This window comes from Carcharodon carcharias, chromosome 17 (genome assembly GCF_017639515.1).
Source record: "Carcharodon carcharias isolate sCarCar2 chromosome 17, sCarCar2.pri, whole genome shotgun sequence".
NCBI classification, from domain to species: Eukaryota; Metazoa; Chordata; class Chondrichthyes; order Lamniformes; family Lamnidae; genus Carcharodon; species Carcharodon carcharias.
Window position 1 is genome coordinate 59,986,258 of NC_054483.1, and position 21,568 is coordinate 60,007,825.

At 42.4% G+C, this 21,568-nt stretch overlaps 1 protein-coding gene across 5 annotated transcripts in view; it reads left to right on the forward strand.

Annotated features, from left to right (window-relative positions):
* Positions 1–21,568, forward strand: part of LOC121289795 (tumor necrosis factor receptor superfamily member 6-like) — a 58,726-nt gene that overhangs the window by 31,043 nt on the left and 6,115 nt on the right. For 4 of the 5 annotated variants that reach the window (XM_041209606.1, XM_041209609.1, XM_041209607.1 and 1 more), the window contains 9 exons: positions 4,085–4,280; positions 5,734–5,865; positions 11,483–11,591; positions 14,659–14,729; positions 15,929–16,018; positions 17,536–17,567; positions 18,209–18,227; positions 19,485–19,504; positions 20,733–20,739. In XM_041209606.1, coding sequence (XP_041065540.1) covers positions 4,085–4,280; positions 5,734–5,865; positions 11,483–11,591; positions 14,659–14,729; positions 15,929–16,018; positions 17,536–17,567; positions 18,209–18,227; positions 19,485–19,504; positions 20,733–20,739 — 676 coding nt within the window. The remainder of the gene's footprint in view (positions 1–4,084; positions 4,281–5,733; positions 5,866–11,482; positions 11,592–14,658; positions 14,730–15,928; positions 16,019–17,535; positions 17,568–18,208; positions 18,228–19,484; positions 19,505–20,732; positions 20,740–21,568) is intronic. The other variant, XM_041209611.1, reaches the window with a different exon arrangement.

A 21,568-nucleotide genomic window follows, 5' to 3' on the forward strand; every position in this document is an offset into this window, starting at 1 on the left:
TAGTAGGAGAGGCTAGGACCTGAGTGCACAGCCTCAGAGTAAAGGGAAGACCTTTTAGAACAGAGATGAGGAGAAACTTCTTTAGCCAGAGAGTGGTGAATCTATGGAATTTATTGCCACAGAGGGCTGTGGAGGACAGGTCATTGGGTGTATTTAAGACAGAGAAAGATAGGTTCTTGATTGATAAGGGGATCAAAGGTTACGGGGAGAAGGCGGGAGAATGGGGTTGAGAAACTTATCAGCCATGATTGAATGGTGGAGCAGAATCGATGGGCCGAATGGCCTAATTTCTGCTCCTATGTCTTATGGTCTTATAAAAGCCTATCTGGTTCACATATGTCCTTTAGGGAAGGAAACCTGTCATCCTTACCTGACCTGGCCTACAAGTGACTCCAGGCCAGACCCACAGCAATGTGCTTGACTCTTAAATGCCCTCTGAAATGGCCTAGCAAGCCACTCTATTGAAACAAATCGCTACAAAGACACAAAAAAGGAATGAAATCGGATGGACCACCCGGCATCGACCTAGGCACTGGAAATGACAACAGAAAACTCAGCTTTGTCGACCCTGTAAAGTCCTCCATACTAACATGTGGGGGCTAGTGCCAAAATTGGGAGAGCTGTCTCACAGACTAGTCAAGCAACAGCCTGACATAGTCATCCTCAAGGATTCATATCTTACAGATAATGTCCCCGACACCACCATCACCATCCCTGGCAGGACAGACCCAGTAGAGGTGGCAGCACAGTGGTATACAGTTGGGAGGGAGTTGTCCTGGGAGTTCCTAACATTGACTGCAGACCCCATGAAGTCTCATGGCATTAGGCAAGGAAACCTCCTGCTGATTACCATATACCGCCCTCATTCTGCACCCTTGCCACCCTCAGTGCTTCCTCCAAGTGGTATTCTGGGTGGGGGACTTCAACATCCATCACCAAGAGTGGCTCGGTAGCGCCACTACTGACCGAGCTGGTCAAGTCCTAATTGACATAGCTACCGGACTGGGTCTGCGGCAGGTGGCGAGGGAACCAAATCTGTAACCCCATGGTCCAGCATATCTCCCACTTTATCATTACCATCAAGCCAGGCAATCAACGTTGGTTCAATGAAGAGTTCAGGAGGGCATGCCAAGAGCAGCACCAGACATACCTAAAAATGGGGTGTCAACCTGGTGAAGCTATAACACAGGACTACTTGCAAGCCAAACAGCATAAGAAGCAAGTGATAGACAGAGCTAGGCAATCCCACAACCCATAGATTGGATCTAAACTCTGCAGTCCTGCCACATCCAGTCATAAATGGTGGAGGACAATTAACTAACTCACTGGAGGAGGAGGCTCCACAAATATCCCCATCCTCAATGATGGCGGAGCCGAGCCCATCAATGCAAAAGATAAGGCTGAAGCATTTGCTACAATCTTCAGCCAGAAGCAGAGAGTGGATGATCTGTCTTGGTGTCCTCCTGGTCCTCACACAAGAAACAGCTGGAGGCATTGGATATTGCAAAGGCTATGGGCCCTGACAACATTCCAGCAATAGTACTGAAGACTTGTGCTCGAGAACTTGCCGTGCCCCTAGCCAAGCTGTTCCAGTACAGCTACAACATTGGTACTTACCTAGCTATGTGGAAAATTGCCCAGTACACAAAAAGCAGGACAAGTCCCACCCGGCCAATTACTGCCCCATCAGTCTACTCTCAATCATCAGTAATGGAAGGGGTCATCAACAGTGCTATCAAGTGGCACTTGCGAATGCCCAGTTTGGGTACCGCCAGGGCCACTCAGCTCCTGACCTCATTACAGCCTTGGTTCAAACATGGACAAAAGAGCTGAACTCCAGAGGTAAGGTGAGAGTAACTGCCCTTGATGTCAAGGCAGCATTTGACCGACTATGGCATCAAACAGCCCTAGCAAAACTGGAGTCAATGGGAATCGGGGAAAACTCCCCGCTGGTTGGACTCATACCTCGCACAAAGGAAAATGGTTGTGGTTGTTGGAGGTCAGTCATCTCAGCTTCAGGACAAACTGCAGAGTTCCTCAGGGTAGTGTCCTGGGCACAACCATCTTCAGCTGCTTCATCAATGATCTTCCTTCCATCATAAGGTCAGAAGTGGGGGTGTTCCCTGATGATTGCACAGTGTTCAGCACAATATGCAACTCCTCAAATACTGAAACAGTCCATGTCCAAATGCAGCAAGACCTGGATAATATCCAGGCTGACAAGTGGCAAGTAACATTTGTGCCACACAAGTGGCAGACAAGGATCATTTCCAAAAAGAGAGTATCCAACCATCACCCCTTGATGTTCAGTGGCATTACTATCACTGAATCCCACACTGTCAACATCCGGAGAGTTACCATTGACCAGAAACTGAATTGGACTAGCCATATAAATATTGTGGCTACAAATACAGGCTAGGAATCGTGTGAGGAGTAACTCACTTCCTGACTCCCCAAAGCCTGTCCACCATCTACAAGACACAAGTCAGGATTGTGATGGAATACTCCCCACTTGCCTGAATGAGTGCAGCTCCCACAACGCTCAAGAAGCTGGACACCATCCAGGACAAAGCAGCTCACTTGATTGCACCACGTCCACAAACATTCACCCCCTCCAGCACTGATGCACAGTAGCAGCATCTGCAAGATGCACTGCAAGAATTCATCAAGGCTCCTTAGACAGCATCTTCCAAATCAATGACTACTACCATCTAAAAGGACAAAGGCAGCAGCAAGGGCAGCAGATAGGTGGGAACACCACTACCTGGAAGTTCCCTCCCAAGTCACTCACCATCCTGACTTGGAAATATATCACTGTTCCTTCCATGTTGCTCAGTCAAAATCCTGAACCTCCCTTCCTAACAGTGCTGTGGGTGTACCTACACCACAGGGACTGCAACGGTTCAAGAAGGCGGCTCACCACCACCTTCTCAAGGGGCAATTAGGGATGGGCAACACATGCTGTGAATGAATAAAAAAAAACATACATACACACACATGCTAAATACTAATCAAGGACAACCGCTGTTTTCTTTGCTTGCTAGCTAATAATTGATCGCAAGTGGTAGAATAATAGAATAGCTTTTGATCACCTCTCATAAGTGAATTTGTGGAACTGGCTGTGCATGACCTTATGAAAATATGTAAGTGAGAATACCAGGGGCTGGATTTTCAAAGTGGTGTTCGAAACCCACCCCCTGGATGATTTCCAGCCCCCGACCCGGCATCGATAATGGTAATGTCCTACTGGGACAGGACGCACGCTTGGCTCCCAATTATTGTTGCCGACTGTGTCCAGGAGACAAAAAATGCGTCCAGCGCGGCAGTGGCAAAGGCAGCAGTTAGCCATGACTGGGTTTACCTTGGCCTTTGCAAAGAGAGCAGACAGCTCCTCAGAGAGCAGGAGCAGAAACTCAGACGTTGCAGAAACTGCAAACGACCAAAAGTTCACGCGACCCGGCACAAGGTAATTGAGAGCCTGGTAAATTTTTATTGTTTTGAAATAAAGCTTCTGCTTCGCCCTGCCTTGAACTTGATAGCTGTGCATCAACACACACACACACACCAGCTTGTGCGGGGTTGCCGAAATCTACTTTGAAAATTACAGCCCCGACCTCACCAGTCTATTAACAAGCTTCTTGGAGACGAGAAGGTTCCTGTTCTGTCCCCCATCACTCTCGCTTTGAAAATTGTACATTGTTACGGAGCTGGTGTAATCCAATGACACTCTCTGGGAGCGCAGGTTTTAATTCCTATCTGTACCCGACCTTCCCGAAAGCTGAAAATCCTGCCCTAGATGTTTCAAACCAACTCGTGAGGGTTAGAATACAATTCTTAAATGTCTGATACTTGAGCAACTGGGAATGAAACAGATCTGATCATCACTATTGCATACGAATGACGATAGGTTTTTGTGTGCTCGATTTTGTTCTTGAAGTTGTCAGTTTATTTATTTTAAATGGTTTAAATGCGATTGTGTTTCACAACTTACCGGAATCTGACCTCTTTTTATTTAAACAGTTTTATTAAGACACCTTTTGTGAAGATCCTACCCATCACTGTTGTATCAAATAATGTTTTGCAGGCGGTAATAGGTGCTTACCCACCCACCTCAGTGGAGAATAACATTGTTCAAAATGGTTTACCACTTGCCAACATGACGGGTTTAGCACATAGAGGCTCTATGATGCAACGTTTCAGAAGACAATCTAAATGTTTGCCTAATCAGTACAGTCCAGATGATCCATCCCTATCCCTATGTTGTGACAAATGTGCGGCAGGTGAGTGTGTGTTAATTCTAAATTAGCGCAATACACTGGTTTGCTGCCATATGCACCAACTGTTTTTAAACAGCACGTGTAAAACCCTGGAGCTATTTTTTTTTAAACAGAAACAGCAACATTCTGCATTTCAGTAACGCTTCACTACACTGAGACACTGAAGGAGTTTTTAGGAAGCTTGATGAAAGATATGGGATTACGGGAGGGCGTTATAGGAGGAAATGGAGATGTGAGAGATTTTGAGATGCAGCTCTACTGAGTGGACAGCTGACAATGAGAGGGGCGAAGGTAGGGTTGCCAACTGTAATTAAATGTAGTCCTGGAGATTTTCATCACACGATATGCTCTCACTCCGGCCATTGGTTGGCTAGCACATCCATCATTGTGACACACTGCCTTCATACACCAATTGGAAAGAAAAAAATCTCATTATCCAATTGGTTGATGCTTGACAGCCAAATAGCTTTTTATTTTCCATTTTCAATATTTTTATATCTGGTAAAGAGAAATGTTCAAAAAATGACCAAAAAAAATCTTCTTTAATATCCCGATTTTTCTCCAGGGTTGCACAAAGAAATGCCCTTCTTCAATATCCTGATTTTTCTCCAGAGTTGCGCAAAGATTGACCTTCAATTCCAGGACAATCCAGGCCAATCCTGAAGGGTTGGCATCCCTAGGTGAAGGCAAGAGGGAGGGGTTGCATAAAATGTTGGAGTCAAAGGAAGTAAAATTTGGCGTGGAAGGGGCTGTCAGGCTGGAGGATGGTTAAGGTCTGAGAGAATTGAATTTAAACACAAAGATGAATGTTTTATATTTAATGCATTGGAGGATGAAGAGCCAACTTAGGCCAATGAAGTTGGGGTTGATGGGTATACGAGACTTGGCACAGGATGAGGTTTGGGCAGCAGAGTTTGAAATGAGTTTAAGTTTATGGAGGACGGGAGAGCAGTGGGGTGGTCAAAAGTGTTTTACTTCAGGTGCTGGAAATCTGAAGTAAAATTTTTTAAAATACTGAAAATGCTCATAGGCCCAGGCAGCATCTGAGGAGAGAGAAACAAAATGAATGTTTCAGGTTGATGACCTCAGTTCTGATGAACGGCCATCAAACTGAAACGTTAGCTTGGTCCCTTCACAGATGCTGCCTGACCTGATGAGCATTTCCAGCATTTTCTGTTTTTATCGGAATAGTCGAGCCTGGAGGTGGAAAAAAAAGGTGCATGGGTGAAGATTCAGCAAAAGATGGAGGGTACAGAGTCGGGTGATTGTGACCAAGTGAGGAGGTCCAATAGGTGGTTCCATTTTCCTGAAGCGTCAGCTATTTGGATATCTTCAAAGTGTTTGAAAATGCTGTAGGCTTTCAAATGCCTTTCTCTATTAATGGTTAGATGCTACATTTTGTTCTAATGCTTATATTTCATATTTTTCCTCAGTATTCTCTATATTTTCCTTTTAGGTACTTACCTGTCGGCTGACTGTACTAATGATCAGGGAAGAAAGTGTGAGCCGTGTCTACACGATACGTATACAGATGCTATGCATCACTTACGTAATTGTCATCGATGCAAGCAATGCCAGAAGGAAAGTGGTAAATATATGTTTTGTAAAAAAAAACTTCTGGAAACTGTTCACAAACTGCACAAGGTTATTTATATCAAATACTGAATCAGAGATTCATACAGCACAGAAGGCCATTTGGCCTTCTCAGCTTGTGCTGGCTCTTTGAAAGAGCTACCAATTAAAAAAGAAATTCTTGGAATGCAGTTGTTGCTGCCAGGGCCGACATTTGTTGTCCATCTCCAATTGTCCAATGTTTGATACAACTGAGTTGCTTGCTTGACTACTTCATAGAGCAATTAGTCCCACTCTGCAATTTTTATATATATAAATTAAATTCCTTTTTGAAAGGTACTACTGAATCTGCTTCCACCACCCTTTCAGGCAGATCATAACAGCTCATTGCGTGAAAATAAAATCTTCACCTCCCATGTGGTTCTTTTATTAGTTTGTTAAATCCTCAGGTTCCTGCCAGTGGCAACAGTTTCTCTTATTTATTCTATTAAAAAAAAGTTTTAATTTTAAACACCTTTATTAAATTTCACCATAATCTCCCTGCTCTGAGAAGTTTAAGCCCAGTTTCTCTAGTGTCTTCATATTACATTAGGCCAGAATATTGCTGTTGGTGTGTGGGAGCAGGCCCGACATGCCCTCGGGCAAAATACCTCCAGGAAAACGGGGTTTGGTGGGGGGGGCCAAGTGCCCAGCTGACCTCACCTCCTGTCTGGTCTGTGCATCATCGTTTGCAGCCATGTCGCTGCTGCAACTCCGACGTGGGTGGCCTCCATGGGGCTGCCTGCGCCATTTTTGAACTGGCTGCCAGGTCGCCATTGGAGCCAGTGGACAACAGGCTCTCGCCGCTGCCCACCCCTTCTCTGAGGTTCTCCAGCCAGTGTTCTCGCTAGGCGGGCCTTAATTGGCCCCCCAGCGTGAAATGGCGGTCCGGTCCTGATCGAGGGTGGCGATCGGCTTTCTGCCCACTCCCACCTGCCCCCACCAAGTTCACCTGTCATTCGGGGGCAAAATTCTGCCCCAGGACCTCACTGGGGTCAACTGGGGTTGTGACCCCCAGTTTGGGAAGACCTGCTTTAAGCAGTTATTGGTTCCTTTTTTGAGGAGTTGGGGTTATTTTTGTCTGCTACCCTTTTGTAGAGTGCTGACTAATGAGCATTTTTGGGCAGATTTTGAGACAGGCCAAGAGCAAAGCCTTATTACATCTTTCTAACAAAACAGCTTAATTGCCTGACATTGCCCTGTTCAAGGTAGAGTCCGGCCATTGCTGTTTAGCTTATCTAGTAAGTGATGATAACTTTCTTAGAGGAAATCGCTAGGATTAGGAATCAGGCCATGGAGAGTTGAATTAAAATATATCTTTGAAATGACACAGTTACTTAAAGAGAATAGAGAATTCCCTTCTAGACTTTTTTTGTTCAAGTATTTACCCTCTTAAAAGTTCATATCGGCATTTAAAACAAAATCTTCTTTTTGCTCAGCAAAGATCTGCTTTTTTAGGCTCCCTTATTTCCTTGTATTGAATGGAATGAACCACAAGCCCCAGAACACCTCCAAAAAGGGACAGAGAAAGAAAGACACCTAGTGATGCAAAGGGGATAGAGTGAATTAGAGTAAAATTAGAGACAGATGGAGAGATAAAGGAAGGGAAGAGAGAGGGTTGAGTGCAAGAGAAAAATGTAAACAAAGGAAAAATAAGAAAAAAAATGAAAAGAGCAAGCAGAAGAAGACATTCTAATCCAATTGTGTTTGGGGATTGTGTTGACCCTATGAGAAGTTAAGTATATTAAGGTAATTAGCCACATTCCACAAGGGACCATAGGCATCTCTCTCCATTAGAGATAGATAAGTGATTGTACAATTTTGGGGGCACCACTCCAAATTGTGTGTGGGGCAAGGCAGGGAGACAGCCCTCCATGAACTACACTGGCATCATTCTGGACCACACTCTAGCCACCTAGCCAACTGACCTCTCAAATTCGCAGTTAATAAAGAGTGAATGATAGGGTAAGTATGCAAAATGTACCAACACTATTATTTGTGTATCCCAAACTTATTTTCTGAACAAAATCTATCTTAATTTGTATTTCGTGAGTCTTTAAACAGATTTGCATTCTGATAATTATTGCCTTCTGACACAAACAGAAGTGTGGATGGCAAGTCTGGTAATGAAATACTGCCAAGACAAATGAGAGCTTTAAAAAAGGGCTCTCAGCACAATGCACTACCTGCTGGAGTGATACGCCACAGCTTCATTTGTTCCTCTTTGGGCATCCAAGGTTGAGCTTCATAACAGGACCATGAATCATTTAGGCATGGCTTAAATGAAGCAGGCCTAAATTACTTGGGGAGAATAATTTGCAATTATGGTGCAAATCTAGTTATTTCATGACGTGTAATAATTTTTCAACAGTTTCTGGGCCAGTATCTGCTTTCTATACATTTTCTGTGGAAGTCCCTTGTGGAAGTGTTATGCAATGTCTTGATATTAACTGTGCCATATAATTGAAAGTCTTTTGTTTTAAATAAGAACACCCTTGTCCCTGCAAGAAAATCTTCAGAGCAGGTGATTTGTGCAATTCACTGCAATTTGTGTGCTTTGCAGTCCACCAATATTCTTGGGCTGGAGGTTCAAGAGGAAAATTAGACATGTTGGCCTGGATTTTGCAGTGGTAATGACAACAATTATTAGGCCGGGATTTTCACTCCCAGGTAGGAAGCACAGTGTTGGGATATTTTTTGGCTCCTCAAACCCAACCAGGGAGGTCCCTCTGCCCACCCTGTGTGGTCCTTCATATGTTCCATGCCACCCTATGCCACTGCCCAACCCCCAACCCTTTATAGCTCCTAAGCTTACTTAGTGCCAATCCATGCTCTCCCACCCAGCACGCTATACCCTCACACCTACCATGCCAACTCACCCAGTATCCACCATGATAGGGTCCCCCTTGTCCTCACTTATCATCCCACCAGCCTCCGCATTCAAAGGATCATCCTCCGCCATTTCCGCCAACTCCAGCATGATGCCACCACCAAACACATCTTCCCTTCACCCCCCTCTATCGGCATTCCGTAGGGATCGCTCCCTCTGGGTCACCCTGGTCCACTCCTCCATCACCCCCTACTCCTCAACCCCCTCCTATGGCACCACCCCATGCCCACGCAAAAGATGCAATACCTGCCCCTTCACTTCCTCTCTCCTCACCGTCCAAGGACCCAAACACTCCTTTCAAGTGAAGCAGCATTTCACTTGCATTTCCCCCAACTTAGTCTACTGCATTTGTTGCTCCCAATGTGGTCACCTCTATACTGGAGACACCAAACGTAAACTGGGCGACCGCTTTGCAGAACACCTGCGCTCTGTCCGCAAGAATGACCCAAACCTCCCTGTCGCTTGCCATTTTAACACTCCACCCTGCTCTCTTGCCCACATGTCTGTCCTTGGCTTGCTGCATTGTTCCAGTGAAGCCCAACGCAAACTGGAGGAACAACACCTCATCTTCCGACTAGGGACTTTACAGCCTTCCGGACTGAATATTGAATTCAACAACTTTAGGTCGTGAGCTCCCTCCCCCATCCCCACCCCCTTTCTGTATCTCCCTTCCTTTTCTTTTTTTTCCAATAAATTATATAGATTTTCCTTTTCCCACCTATTTCCATTATAAAAGGAGAAAAAGAAAAAAAAATTTTTTTTTTTACATCTTTTATGCTCTCCCCACCCCCACTAGAGCTATACCTTGAGTGCCCTACCATCCATTCTTAATTAGCACATTCGTTTAGATAATATCACCAACTTTAACTTTAACACCTGTGTGTTCTTTTGTACTATTGTTGTTGACATCTTTTGATGATCTGCTTCTATCACTGCTTGTTTGTCCCTACAACCACACCCCCACTCCACCTCTCTCTCTCTCTCTCTCTCCGCCCCCCACACACACACCTTAAACCAGCTTATATTTCAACTCTTTCTTGGACTCGAACTCAAGTTCTGTCGAAGGGTCATGAGGACTCGAAAGATCAACTCTTTTCTTCTCCGCCGATACTGCCAGACCTGCTGAGTTTTTCCAGGTAATTCTGTTTTTGTTTTTGTTTTGGATTTCCAGCATCCGCAGTTTTTTTGTTTTTATCTCAGTTTCCACCATGGTTGGACCTCGGGAGTCCATGCTAAGATTAAATAAAATAAAGTTGCAAATGTTTATTGCAGACTTTAAAAAAAAAATACACTTTCATTCATAAAAACCCATTTACTACAATTGCATTCCTTCAACTATATTATCCCTTATAACAACAGACATTTCATTCAATTGTATAATCCCTTCTAAAAACAAGCTTTAGAATTCATAATCCCACTTCAAAGAGTCCATAACCACTTGGAGCTGTCAATCAAACTGTAAAATGGCAGGCACCTACTGTGACAATGGACCATTGTAAAATCAGTATGGAGCACTAATTCAGTGATGGTAACCCTAAGGCTTATGTTAACAGACAGAGTTAAGTAGCAAGAAATCCAGACAGTTTTTTCAAACAGCTAAAGGGCAGAAGTTTTAAATTCCTTGACAGTCTGACAGCTCCTTTGACAGCTCATCTTGACACTTTTGACAGTTATTTTTGACAACTCCAATAAGCTTCATAGTCCCAATGAATTCATTCACTTTTTACACATATTCATGGCTAATTTTAGAAATCCCAAAGAGCACCTGACCTCCCCCAGGTGTGTCCCAGGACCATCCAAAGGGGTACTTTACCTGTCCAAAAGGATATCTTGGTTATCCAAATGAATCCGCAAAGTTCAGGCCTGCTGCTACCAGGTCTAATCTGCACATATCAGGTTTCAGATACCTCTCACACCAAAATCACATTAGTGGAGGCAGCTGTTGATTTCTGTGAGAAGCCGTCTCCATGAAATACGCATGAGCAGATCCCAACCTGGGCCCGTTCCCGCCCCTGGAAAAATGAAGCTCTCCATTGTTGCAAAAATCTAGGTCTCGGAGTTTTCTGTTGTTACCCCACTGAAACTGACAGTAACTTCAGGAATTCCGACATCCCCACTGCAACCAGGAACTGACAAGAACTTAATTCTGGCACAATAAAAATTGTGGAAGAAATTGCACTAGGTAAATGAAGTGTAACTACATTTTGCACTGCATACTAATTTCACAATCAGCCCTGAAAAGTTAAACTTATATGTGTGCAATACAAGATTGTTCTGCAATTCTACATATTTCTGAAAACTTATTCTTTATTAAAAGTCTATTTGCCTGTATTTTAGCTCCTGTCTTAATACAGTCATATTTCTATTTTACTATCTGAAAATTTAAATTAAAAGTAAAGGATTTTAAGTGCCTTTAATTTCTTGGTTTGCTATGCGAATACTTCAATTTGATTGGTAGCCTCCCTGCTCGCTGACATTGCTGCTATAGCACGCCAAATCATCCCCTTGATTTTGTGCCAGATGTAAACTGCCATTGAGAAAGTGGAGAGTTCTCACCACAGAGACCACTAGCTCATTGTGGGCTGTTTTCTTTGAATTCAAAGGCACACTAGCTTCACCACTGACCATAAAATCAGGGTCAACTTTTAACCTCAGTCTGTGCTCTCTAATAAATGAAGACTGTAACCTGTTTATCCCCTTTCAGGTGAAGAAACAAAAACCAGCTGTACAGCAACTCATAACACAGAATGTACCTGCACAAAAGATTTCTTTTGCCCAACTCCTGGATGTAAGCGATGCCAAAGTTGTAAAGTGTAAGTAAGAAAAGTAAGGAATTCTGATTTATTTGCACCTGATGTGTTGACCAGCAAACAAATTATCAAGTGTCAGCTTGGTCCCATTGGGAGCACTCTTGCCTCCTGAGGCAGAAGATTGCAGAGCCAAGTCCTGTTTCAGAGCTTGGGCTGATGCTTTAGCGCAGTAGTGAGGGTTGCTGTCTTTTAAATAAACCATTAAACTCGGGTCTCTTGCACATCTCCAACTTTAATTACTCCACAATTACCAGCTGTGTCTTTGGCTGCCTGGGCAATTAGTTCTGGAATTTCCTCCCTTAACCTCTCCTCCTCACTACCTCTTTCACCTTTTTAAAGATGCTCCTTAAAACCTACCTCTTTGACAAAGCTTTTAATTACCTGTCATCACATCTCCTAAATTTTGCTTGCTAATGGACTTGTGTATTGTCTTGGGACATTTTACTACATTAAAGTTGCTATATAAATGCAAGTTGTTGTCTGTAAAACATCTTATGCAATTTTTCTGAAGAAGGGCAAGACAGTTTAACCCTTAATGAACATTATCAGTTATCTTCTTGCTGTTTCGGGGATCTTGCTATACTGAAGTTGACCGCAATGGTTAACCATAATTGACTATTGCCTACAAAACACCAATGATCCCCCTTACACTTCAAAAGTAATTAATTAGCTGTTAACTGCTTTGGGAAATCTTCAGGACATGGAAGATGCTGCATAACTTTGTGTAAAGTGGAACAGGAATAAATACCAGTGTAACGCAAGAAATCATTTAATTTTCAGCCTGTGATATTCTATGAAACCCAAAGCTTGAAAATTAAATGCACTGTATTGTTTACCTTAGAGTGTGAGCTGGTTTGTGCCTCTCTACTGGCATGTGGTGCCCCGGTTTTTATACATGGATCTGGACAGGAGCAGGGAATCAATTGGATAAACTGCCAAGCTTCAAATATCGTTTGTACACGATTATGTTCAACGTAATTGAGACCACTTTTGTGATAAAGTTGCTTTGCTAACTCTAAAAAGAGCTTGCATTTTTATAGCATCTTTCATGATTTCAGCTTATTCCAAAGCACTTTGAGCTAATTTGAAGTAATTCATTCTGAAGTATTGTCACTATTGTGACATAGAAAAGCTGTAGCCAGTTTACCTTTAGCAACGCCCCACAAATGGTACCATGATAATGACCAGATCATCCGTTTTAGTGATGTTCTTTGTTGGTTGAGGGATAAATGTTGGCCAGGACAACAGGAGTGCTTCATGTTTATTCTTCCCAATAATGCAACAGGATCTTTTACCTCCACCTGAGAGGTTAGGCAGGGCATTGGTTTAATGTTTCATCCAATAGATGATAGCTCGAACAGTGCAGCTCTCCTTTAGTAGTGCAGTGGAATATCAGCCTGGATTCCTTGTTCAAATCTCTGGCGTAGTAGTTGAACCACAAACATCTGACAGGCGAGCGTGCTACCAATGAGCCTCGACTGACACACGGCCTTTCTTTTCTTTCACAAATGTTAGTTAAAATTCTCGGTAAGTGACCATTCACCGCTGTTAGTATCTTATTTATACTGTTTAGCTACAATTTGTAAAGCCACATCCAAGCTGTTTAATTTTAAATGCATTGAGAATATGGGTAGGAACATCTGCATTCTCAGTACGTTTAAAGAAGTAGAAGGCAAGTTTAAGTTTTCGCAACATGCCTAACTGAATTTATACCATTTATCCAGAGCATTTTTCAGATAAGGCAACAGTGCTGTTCAGAACATTAAAATGCTGTTGAGATTTTTCCCAACCTTACCCTCTAGGAGTGTATATCATTGGGTATTCAGGTCCTGGAATAAAATGAATTTTTACAGTTGCACCTCATCTTGCAGTGGTTGCATGGTACAGCTTAAAACTGCACATAATTTGGCACAGTGTGGTTCTGATTTAACAGTCTTACAACAAGGGGCTTTAAGATGTGGCAGCAAGTGTTTCTCTGGAGTTGGTGTGCTTTGAAGCTGAGTACAAGGGGCAGAATATTACGCTCGGCATGCAGGCATGCGCCTGACATGCCCGAGTATAAAATGACATGCGATGATGTCAGGCACGCATCCCAACGTCATCGCGCAGTCTCGTGACATTTTGTTCAGTGGGCGCATGCCGCAGTCATCTGCACACCCGCCGATAATTATAAGACCATTAAGAAGCTAATTAAATTCAAATTTATGCTGCCTGTCCAACCTAATAATTGGCGGGCAGGCAGAAAGGCCAAGCCGCTTTTACATTTTTTAGGAAACCTCATCCACGAGCAGGATGAGGTTTCCTAAAGCAAATAAACATTAAATATAAACTTTATTTTTGAATTAAAAACACATCCCAGCTCATGTGACAGAATCACATGTGGGGACATGTTTTATGAAATTTTTATTTGCTTCATTATTTTTTTTACACAGCGCTTCAGTCTCCCTGAGGAGAGATTGAAGCGCTCTTTCTCGTGCTTGTGCGAACTGCAGGCTAGGCCCGGCTCTCCCTCTGCCCTCATAGGCAGTGTTCAGCGCTACTGCTTGTGATCCATGCTGGGCGGGCCTTAATTGTGATTATCCAGTACCTGCGTGAAATTGTGGTGTGGAGCTGATCGCAGACTGCGGTCGGCTTCCTGAGCATCCCCCACCAAGGGCAAAATCCTGCCCGTGCAGTTTTGCTTTACCTCTGTGCTACCCTAGGAATTAGTTGCTGTCAACTGGGAGCCTCACCTGCGGGCTGCCCGTATTGTGAAATCGCAGGTCCATGGGCGGTGATCTTTCCATCTGTTGCAGCCAACTTGTGTTGTTTTTGTTTTGTGGTTAAACCAGGATGCAGGAGGCTCTCATAGCCCAGTTACTAATATCAATAAAGCAAAATACTGGATAATGCTGGAAATCTGAAACACATGCAAAAAGCATTGGAAATATTCAGCAAGCTAGGCAGCATCCGAGAAAGGAAGGAAAGAGCCTTGACATTTCAGATCTGACCAGCTGAGTATTTCCAGTATTTTATGTTCCTGTTTCCTAGAATCAGCTGTTTCCTTTATGTCTTTCATTTCCTTCCTAAGGTGTAATGCAGATACAGAAGAGATTGCAGAGCCCTGCACATCAACAAATGACACAGTCTGCGTGGCGAAAGGTGTGCCTCCTTTTTCATTCTGTCTGTTGCATGTAGAACTGATTAAACAAATAAAAATAAGGAACAGCGGCAGCCATCAAATGGGTGAACAATCTGCCTAAAGCAATATTACTACTTTTCAATTACTGACAAATTTAAGCAGCTGATAAAATTATGTTGCTATAGTTGCTAACTGGCACCATTCCAATACTGGTTTTCTGCATAAACATAAATGGTGATGCAGAATTTAGATTTAAATATTAGTCATTTTTTGTTGCACAACATTTTGGAAACTCCTTGTTCGAGATACAGTTTCGGAATTGGTGGGCTTCTCTCCAGTACTTCAATAACGACAACAATAATTTCATGCAAGTAGCTATTCCTCCTCATATGAGCCTAGCAGTGGGCATTGGTTGGCTTTTCGACTGCTGGGCTTTCACACAGCTGAACCCATGTTCTGTTTCACCCAAAATCCATGCGTGTGTACGCCCAGTCATGGGGCCTGGACAATTATCCAGGGATGGAAACCTTTTCCCAGTTTCTTTTCTTCCTGCCTTTAATTTGGATGCTACATTCATTTGCAGTTGCTGGTGGTGCTAAGGCAGCTTACCACCTCCTTCTCAAGGGCATCAAGGGATGAGCAATAAATACTGGCCCAGCCAGCGAAGCCCACATCCCGTGAATGAAAGTCAAAGCAGATCAGTTCTCCAGTCTGGGATCCCTGTATTATAAATCAGAGTCAGTAATGATTACCTGGACTAGTTTCCATCACCGAAATGGGTCAGAGAGGAATTTTCCAGAGGGTCTTTTTCCTAATTGGCCTGGGTTTTTGCTTTCCTCAGGAGATCACATGGCTCCTGGTGGGTAGGGAAGCATAATGATAAGGATCTGGCTAGATGGAATAGTCAATCTTTTCCTGTCTGTGGCTTTGCTATGTTTCTGGTCTGTAAGGCTCACTTACTCATTGGGCAGCAATTGCATATGAAAACTGGCTGTTAATTTGCTGCATTGTGTTGTATGTCAACCTTACAGAAACCACGAGGATTAGTCAGAGGGTGACAACAATTCGACTGCAGTGCAAAATATATTGATCATAAGGAGACAGGTTCTCCTGTACTCTTGGTACAAAGTCATGGTGGTAATAATTGGCAAAGTAACTGTAACCCCGTATTGGCTGTCACTTGAATTGTCATGATCATTTATGTTTGTCTATTTTGCAGGTAACAAGTTGTGGATCATTGGTGTGGTGACACCTCTGGTGGCAATAATTGTGTGTGGCATTCTATTCTTCAAAAGAAAACACCTACCATGTAAGTCAAAAAAAAAGCTAGACTTTCCCAGTCTTGTAAGGAATTGTAACCTAATCCTATGTTTTTAATATTGACCAAGAATAATGATTTCAAAGAAAATGATTTCTACTTTTCAAGTCCAGACATCTGATGAGGAAAAAAACTGTTCCTCTGAACTGTCTCTAAGTGACGTAGCAACTCATTGTTAAAGTGTTAGTTCTAAAAGCAGACTTTTGTTGGACATTTTTCTTGTGATCTAAACAAAATATGGCCTGGATTTTAAGGTCAGCATTGAAGGAGTGACGCTCGCCATTCACCTCACTAACAGCTGCCCGCAGGATTTTTGTGGGCTTCTCCAGTGTAGATGTCCTCTAACCTAACCGCAGGGGTGGGGGTCTGTGATGTGTTTGAACAGAGAAAGAAGCAGCTAGGATTGTCATTCAGTCAGATTGAAGAATCTCACTGAGGCATTCAGAGTCCAAACCAGGAAGTAAAAAGCAGAAATATAAATTCTTAATATACAGAAGACTAAATAAAGTTTGGGAAATGCAGATGGGATTAAGGGAGAGATAAGAGACAGACTGAAAAAGCATTTGTAAAAAAATGTAAATACACAGCCCTAACTTTTTCACCCATTTTTAATGTGGAACTAATGGGTGAGTACAGTAAGTTCACAGTGTTGGCTGTCTTTTTCAGTGCTGGATTGCAACAGCAGATGAACTGTATGCGTGTGTATTCCAGAACTTCTTTTCCCATTTACCCAGTAATAATGGTGAGCACTGATAGCCTTGCCATTAATATTCTTCAACCGATATTACAGAAAATATTATCTGGTTGTTATCACGTTTCCGTTTGTGGGAACTTCCTGTGCAGAAATTAGTTGCTACATTTTCTGCATTATGGCAGTGACTAAACATCAAAGGTACTTCACTGGCTGTAAAGTTTTTTTTAAAGAACATGCTGAAGTTGCAAAAAGCACTATATAAGAACAAGTCACCTACAATGCTACTGTAAGACCAGTACAATATGTATCCATTTAGTGTTAATTGAACCTTCCTATAAATGTACAGTCAAGAGATCCTCACAAATTTTTATTTGCTACATTAATGGCATGGTGGGGCACAGCAAATAGTCAGTATGTTTGGGATAAAATGGCTGCCAGCAATTTCTAGCCCACTTTCAGTGAGACAAGAGGTTACTTTTTGACAGGGACAGTGACCAGCCACTGAGGCAAGTCAAACATGGGGTTTGATTCTCTCCATGGTACAATAGCAGACATGACCGCAATAATAATATTGCTGGTAAAAGCTGCAATCATTTCTCCATTGTTACCTACAGTTTGCAGTCTGAACTGGAATTAGAAACTTATTGTTCACTGGCAAAGAGAGTATATTCCAAGATATTTTTTGAAAAGTAATTTAAGCAATGGTAAATAGCTTAGATATCGTTACCTTTTAGCCATCAATAATCCTGTAACTAGTTTCATCTTAATGCGGTACTCATCTGTCACCAGTAAAATTTTTTAAATTTTATTTCAGGCACTAAGAAGCCAAATGGTGAAGAGAATGTGGTAAATAAGAGTTTCATTTTTTATTAAATACAGATAATTAAAAATAATATTTTAATATGTAAAACGCCAGATATTGTTGTATTTTGAAATCCTAATTCAGTTTATGCAGCTTCTTTATGAGGTGAGAGCTATTTCTAAATAAAGTGCTGTATTGCCTTCTTTTAATTTAATTTAATTTAAAAATGGGGAATCTGGAATCTTCAACATTTTAAACATACAGTAGTCTTGACTCTTTTACTGCTTCCTCACACGCCAGCCTATGATTTTCCACCCTTAAGTGGTAATATGTAGTTATAAGTATATTATCTGCATGGCCCAGAATTTGCAGTGCGCTAAGTCTATTTTGCACAGTGTATGATCCATTTGCTGTTTTGTTTTGCACAGGACAGTGACATCACTATTTTATTTGCTACATTAAAGTCTTTGAAACATGCCTGACACACCAGGCATTTTAAAGCCATTTCCTGTGATCCAATGGTGGCCCTATCACCTCTTGAGTCCAACGGTTATGTGTTCAAGCTCCACTGCAGAGACTTGAGCACAAAATCCAGGCTGATACTTCAGTACATCTATTAATAGTTTGATATGTTTTCATCTACTTCTGACATGGTTTTTATTTGATTTGTGTTTCTTCTCCACAGCCATTCAAGCCAATAAACGGTAATTATTGACTGACTCGGAGTTCCTGGTCAGAACGGTTGTCATATAAGTATATTTGTCATCAGCTGATATATTTTCCATAATTGCATGCATATGGAATAAACTCCGAATCTAGTTATTGTATCCTAAGACATTCTGTAGATCTAAAGTGTTGCCCTGCAGCTGCTCTAATCTGTGGGTCTCCCACTCTACTAGAGGATCATCTTCCTTTTTTTCTAGTGTTTCATGCATCAACATACTTAAAGACCTTGCTGTAAATGTAGATGTCGTTGCTTAATCTGCATTCTGTGCCTCATGTCTATTGCAGTATGCCATATACATTGTATCCTAATGTCCATTACATACCATTCAGTCCTATCCCGCTGTCTGCGCATATATAAATTTGTATTTCACTTGAATTAAGTGACAAACATAAAATAGCTACTTTTTCCTCTTTTACACCTTACTTCCATATAAGATACCGACATTGATTTATTCTTATCTAATAATGAGATGCAGATTGGATTGCACTCATATCAATATTCCATTCTTGGAGTGAGTTGTGGCACTTGCTCCTGTAGGGATAGCTGCTGTATGCCTACAACACAGGGTTGGATCCAAGCCTTTGTGGATACTTATGCTTAAAGCAGGGGGGACCATTTAACCCAAAAGGGTGCTACATCTAATTCAAAAGATAAGTTTCTATTTTTTGCTTGTTTTTAATGCTTTTGGGGAACAATGTACGTTGGAAGTTGGTAAATAGCAAATCAATCAAAGGTCATTTATAGCCAGTATTGGTTATCAATGTTCTATCGTCCTTGGATCACAGTTTAGTACTTGTGTATTCTCCATCACTTGCTTTTGGTAAGTACTGGAGATGATGTAAATTTAATAAAATGACTGACCTGTTCCTGCTGGGGTTGGGGTGGAAGGCGGGGGGGGGCTGCTGTTGGGGGCAGGTGGGGTGGTTCAGTTTAAATGAATCCCTTTGTCTTTCTGAATTAGTTGACATTGGTAAAATAATTAAATCTGTGGTAGTACCTATCCTGCTATCTGCTGAGATTGTCTTTTATAAGTTGTTCATTCACAAAGGTTGCAATGGTTAACCAGTTTAATCCACAATGTTTGAAACTTGATCTTAACTTGAAGAGAGGCATTTTTGTATAGTTGCAGGGACTAATTGAGATGTAATGGAAGTGACCTTGCAAATGAAGGTATATTTTGATCTATTTTTTAGCAACTTCCTTTGAGATTTACCTGTTTTTATTTCTATTTCAGATAACAAGCAGCCACAAGAGGTGAGCAATCATTTGTTATTGTACAATAAATAGTAGCTATGTTCAAAACTGGTTAAGTAGCTCCTAGCAATTAATAAAAGCAACAGTGACCAAAGGTCCTCTGCCTGGTTGCAGAGATGTGCAAGGAGAGATTGAAAGAGAAAATCAGTCCAAAAGTATGGACTTGAATTGATAACGCACTGCCAAGTGGTTCACTACCATCTTCCTAGGGCAACAACAGGTGTGCAACAAATGTGACCTTCCCAGTGATGCCCGCTCCCCAAGAGTTAATTAAAAAACTACTGGTCCCACTAACTTCATTAGCACTTTGGGAAATCTGCCCTGTGCAATATTACAATCGAGTATTCCTGGTGGGGAGCACTGCTTAGGAAATTCATAGGCCTGAGGCCTTCATATCCTGTCCATGTAAATGAATGGCTGAAATGTCAGGGGCAGCAGGCCTGCAATTTCCCAACCAGTGTTCCTTGTATGCGTCATTCCTCATTGGGAGTGCTTTGTTGGGCAAATCAGTCTTCTTATGCATGTAAGGTTAGTAAATGTGTGATCAATATTGTCACAGAGAACACTACCAGCTGGAAGTTCCCCTCCAAGCCACTCACCATCCTGACTTGGAAATATATCGCTGTTCCTTCACTGTCTCTGGTTTAAATCCTGGTTCAAGAAGGCAGCTCACCACTGCCTTCTCAAGGGCAATTAGGGATGGGCAATTAATGCGGGCCTAGCCAGCGATGCCCACGTCCCTTTAATGAATAAAAAAAAGTTACAATAGACCAAGGTTCAAAATTTATATTATATAATGAAACTGCAAGATAACTCACTAGCAAATTTTAAATAATATTTTGTCTGTAAGATGCTGTGTGGGGCTTTCCTATAATGTACTGAATTATTTTCCCCTACATTAGCAATATGGAACCAGTGCAGGGGAAGCACTTTCTTTCTGTATTGTGCTGAAATCTTGTGGCACTTTTGAAAACCATAAGAACTACTGGAAATTCCCTTCACACTCCACTAATCTGATGGTAACATTTTGTATTGCTCAATTATATTCTATGAAATGAGCAATATGTATCTGGGATCAGTTTGAGGGGTGAATTGAATCTTGGATCTCAGATGTCCTTGTACAGCCTGACAAACTTGATTTAAAGTTTCAGCACTGCACCTTGTTCCTAGTTATGGCTCTCTATTGTAGATTAACTCATTCTAATTATTTTCCTTTCTATTCCTGCAGGTACCAGGTACTGTATGCTGCCAAACAGTCAGTGCACGTAACCTTTTTCATAGTTCTGTTCCGGATCCAACTTAGACTATATATCCTTTCAAACAATCACACAGAGACATGCAGGCCTGCAAAGCACTATTGCTATTCATAATGAAAGTGAATTAACGTCATTCAGTTGTGTAGCGTTCATGATGTAGCATTTAGTGTGCTTTATTGGTCCATTTACCACTGGTATTGTGAACTCCCATACAGTTTATACAAAGGCAACAGGGTTGACGCCAAGGGGAGAATTTCCTCCCCGTCGGGTGGTGGGGGAGGGTGGGGGGGGGGGGTGCGGGGGTGGGAGCAGGCAGGCATGCAGCCGATCCGCTCCCCAGGTCGGCTGGGTACCGCCATTTTACGTAGGCGGGCCAGTTAAGGTCTGCCCAGCCTGACACGCACCCGGAAGTGCTGTGCGCTCTCTGTGTGGGCGGGAGCGGTGCCTGAGTCGGGAGTGCGCGAAAGAGTGCAGAAATCTCCCTGAGGCACAAAGGTGCCTGGGGGTGGGATTAGTTTTAAGTTTAAACCATTTAATATAATGTTGAAAGAATTTTTGATATGTCCCCTCATGTGAAACTGTCACATGAGCTGGGATGTGTGCATTACTTTTAATAAAACATTTTCTGAAAATTTTAAATCCTTCATGAAACCTCATCCCACCCGTGGATGAGGTTCCATGAAAAATGTGAAGGCCGCCTGGGCTCTTCGCCTGCTCACCAGCCTTAAGGTTGGACGGGCAGCTCAGCTGTTTGCCTTAATTGCTTTTTAACAGGCCTTAATATGTCTTTGACAGGTCAGCTGCGCGT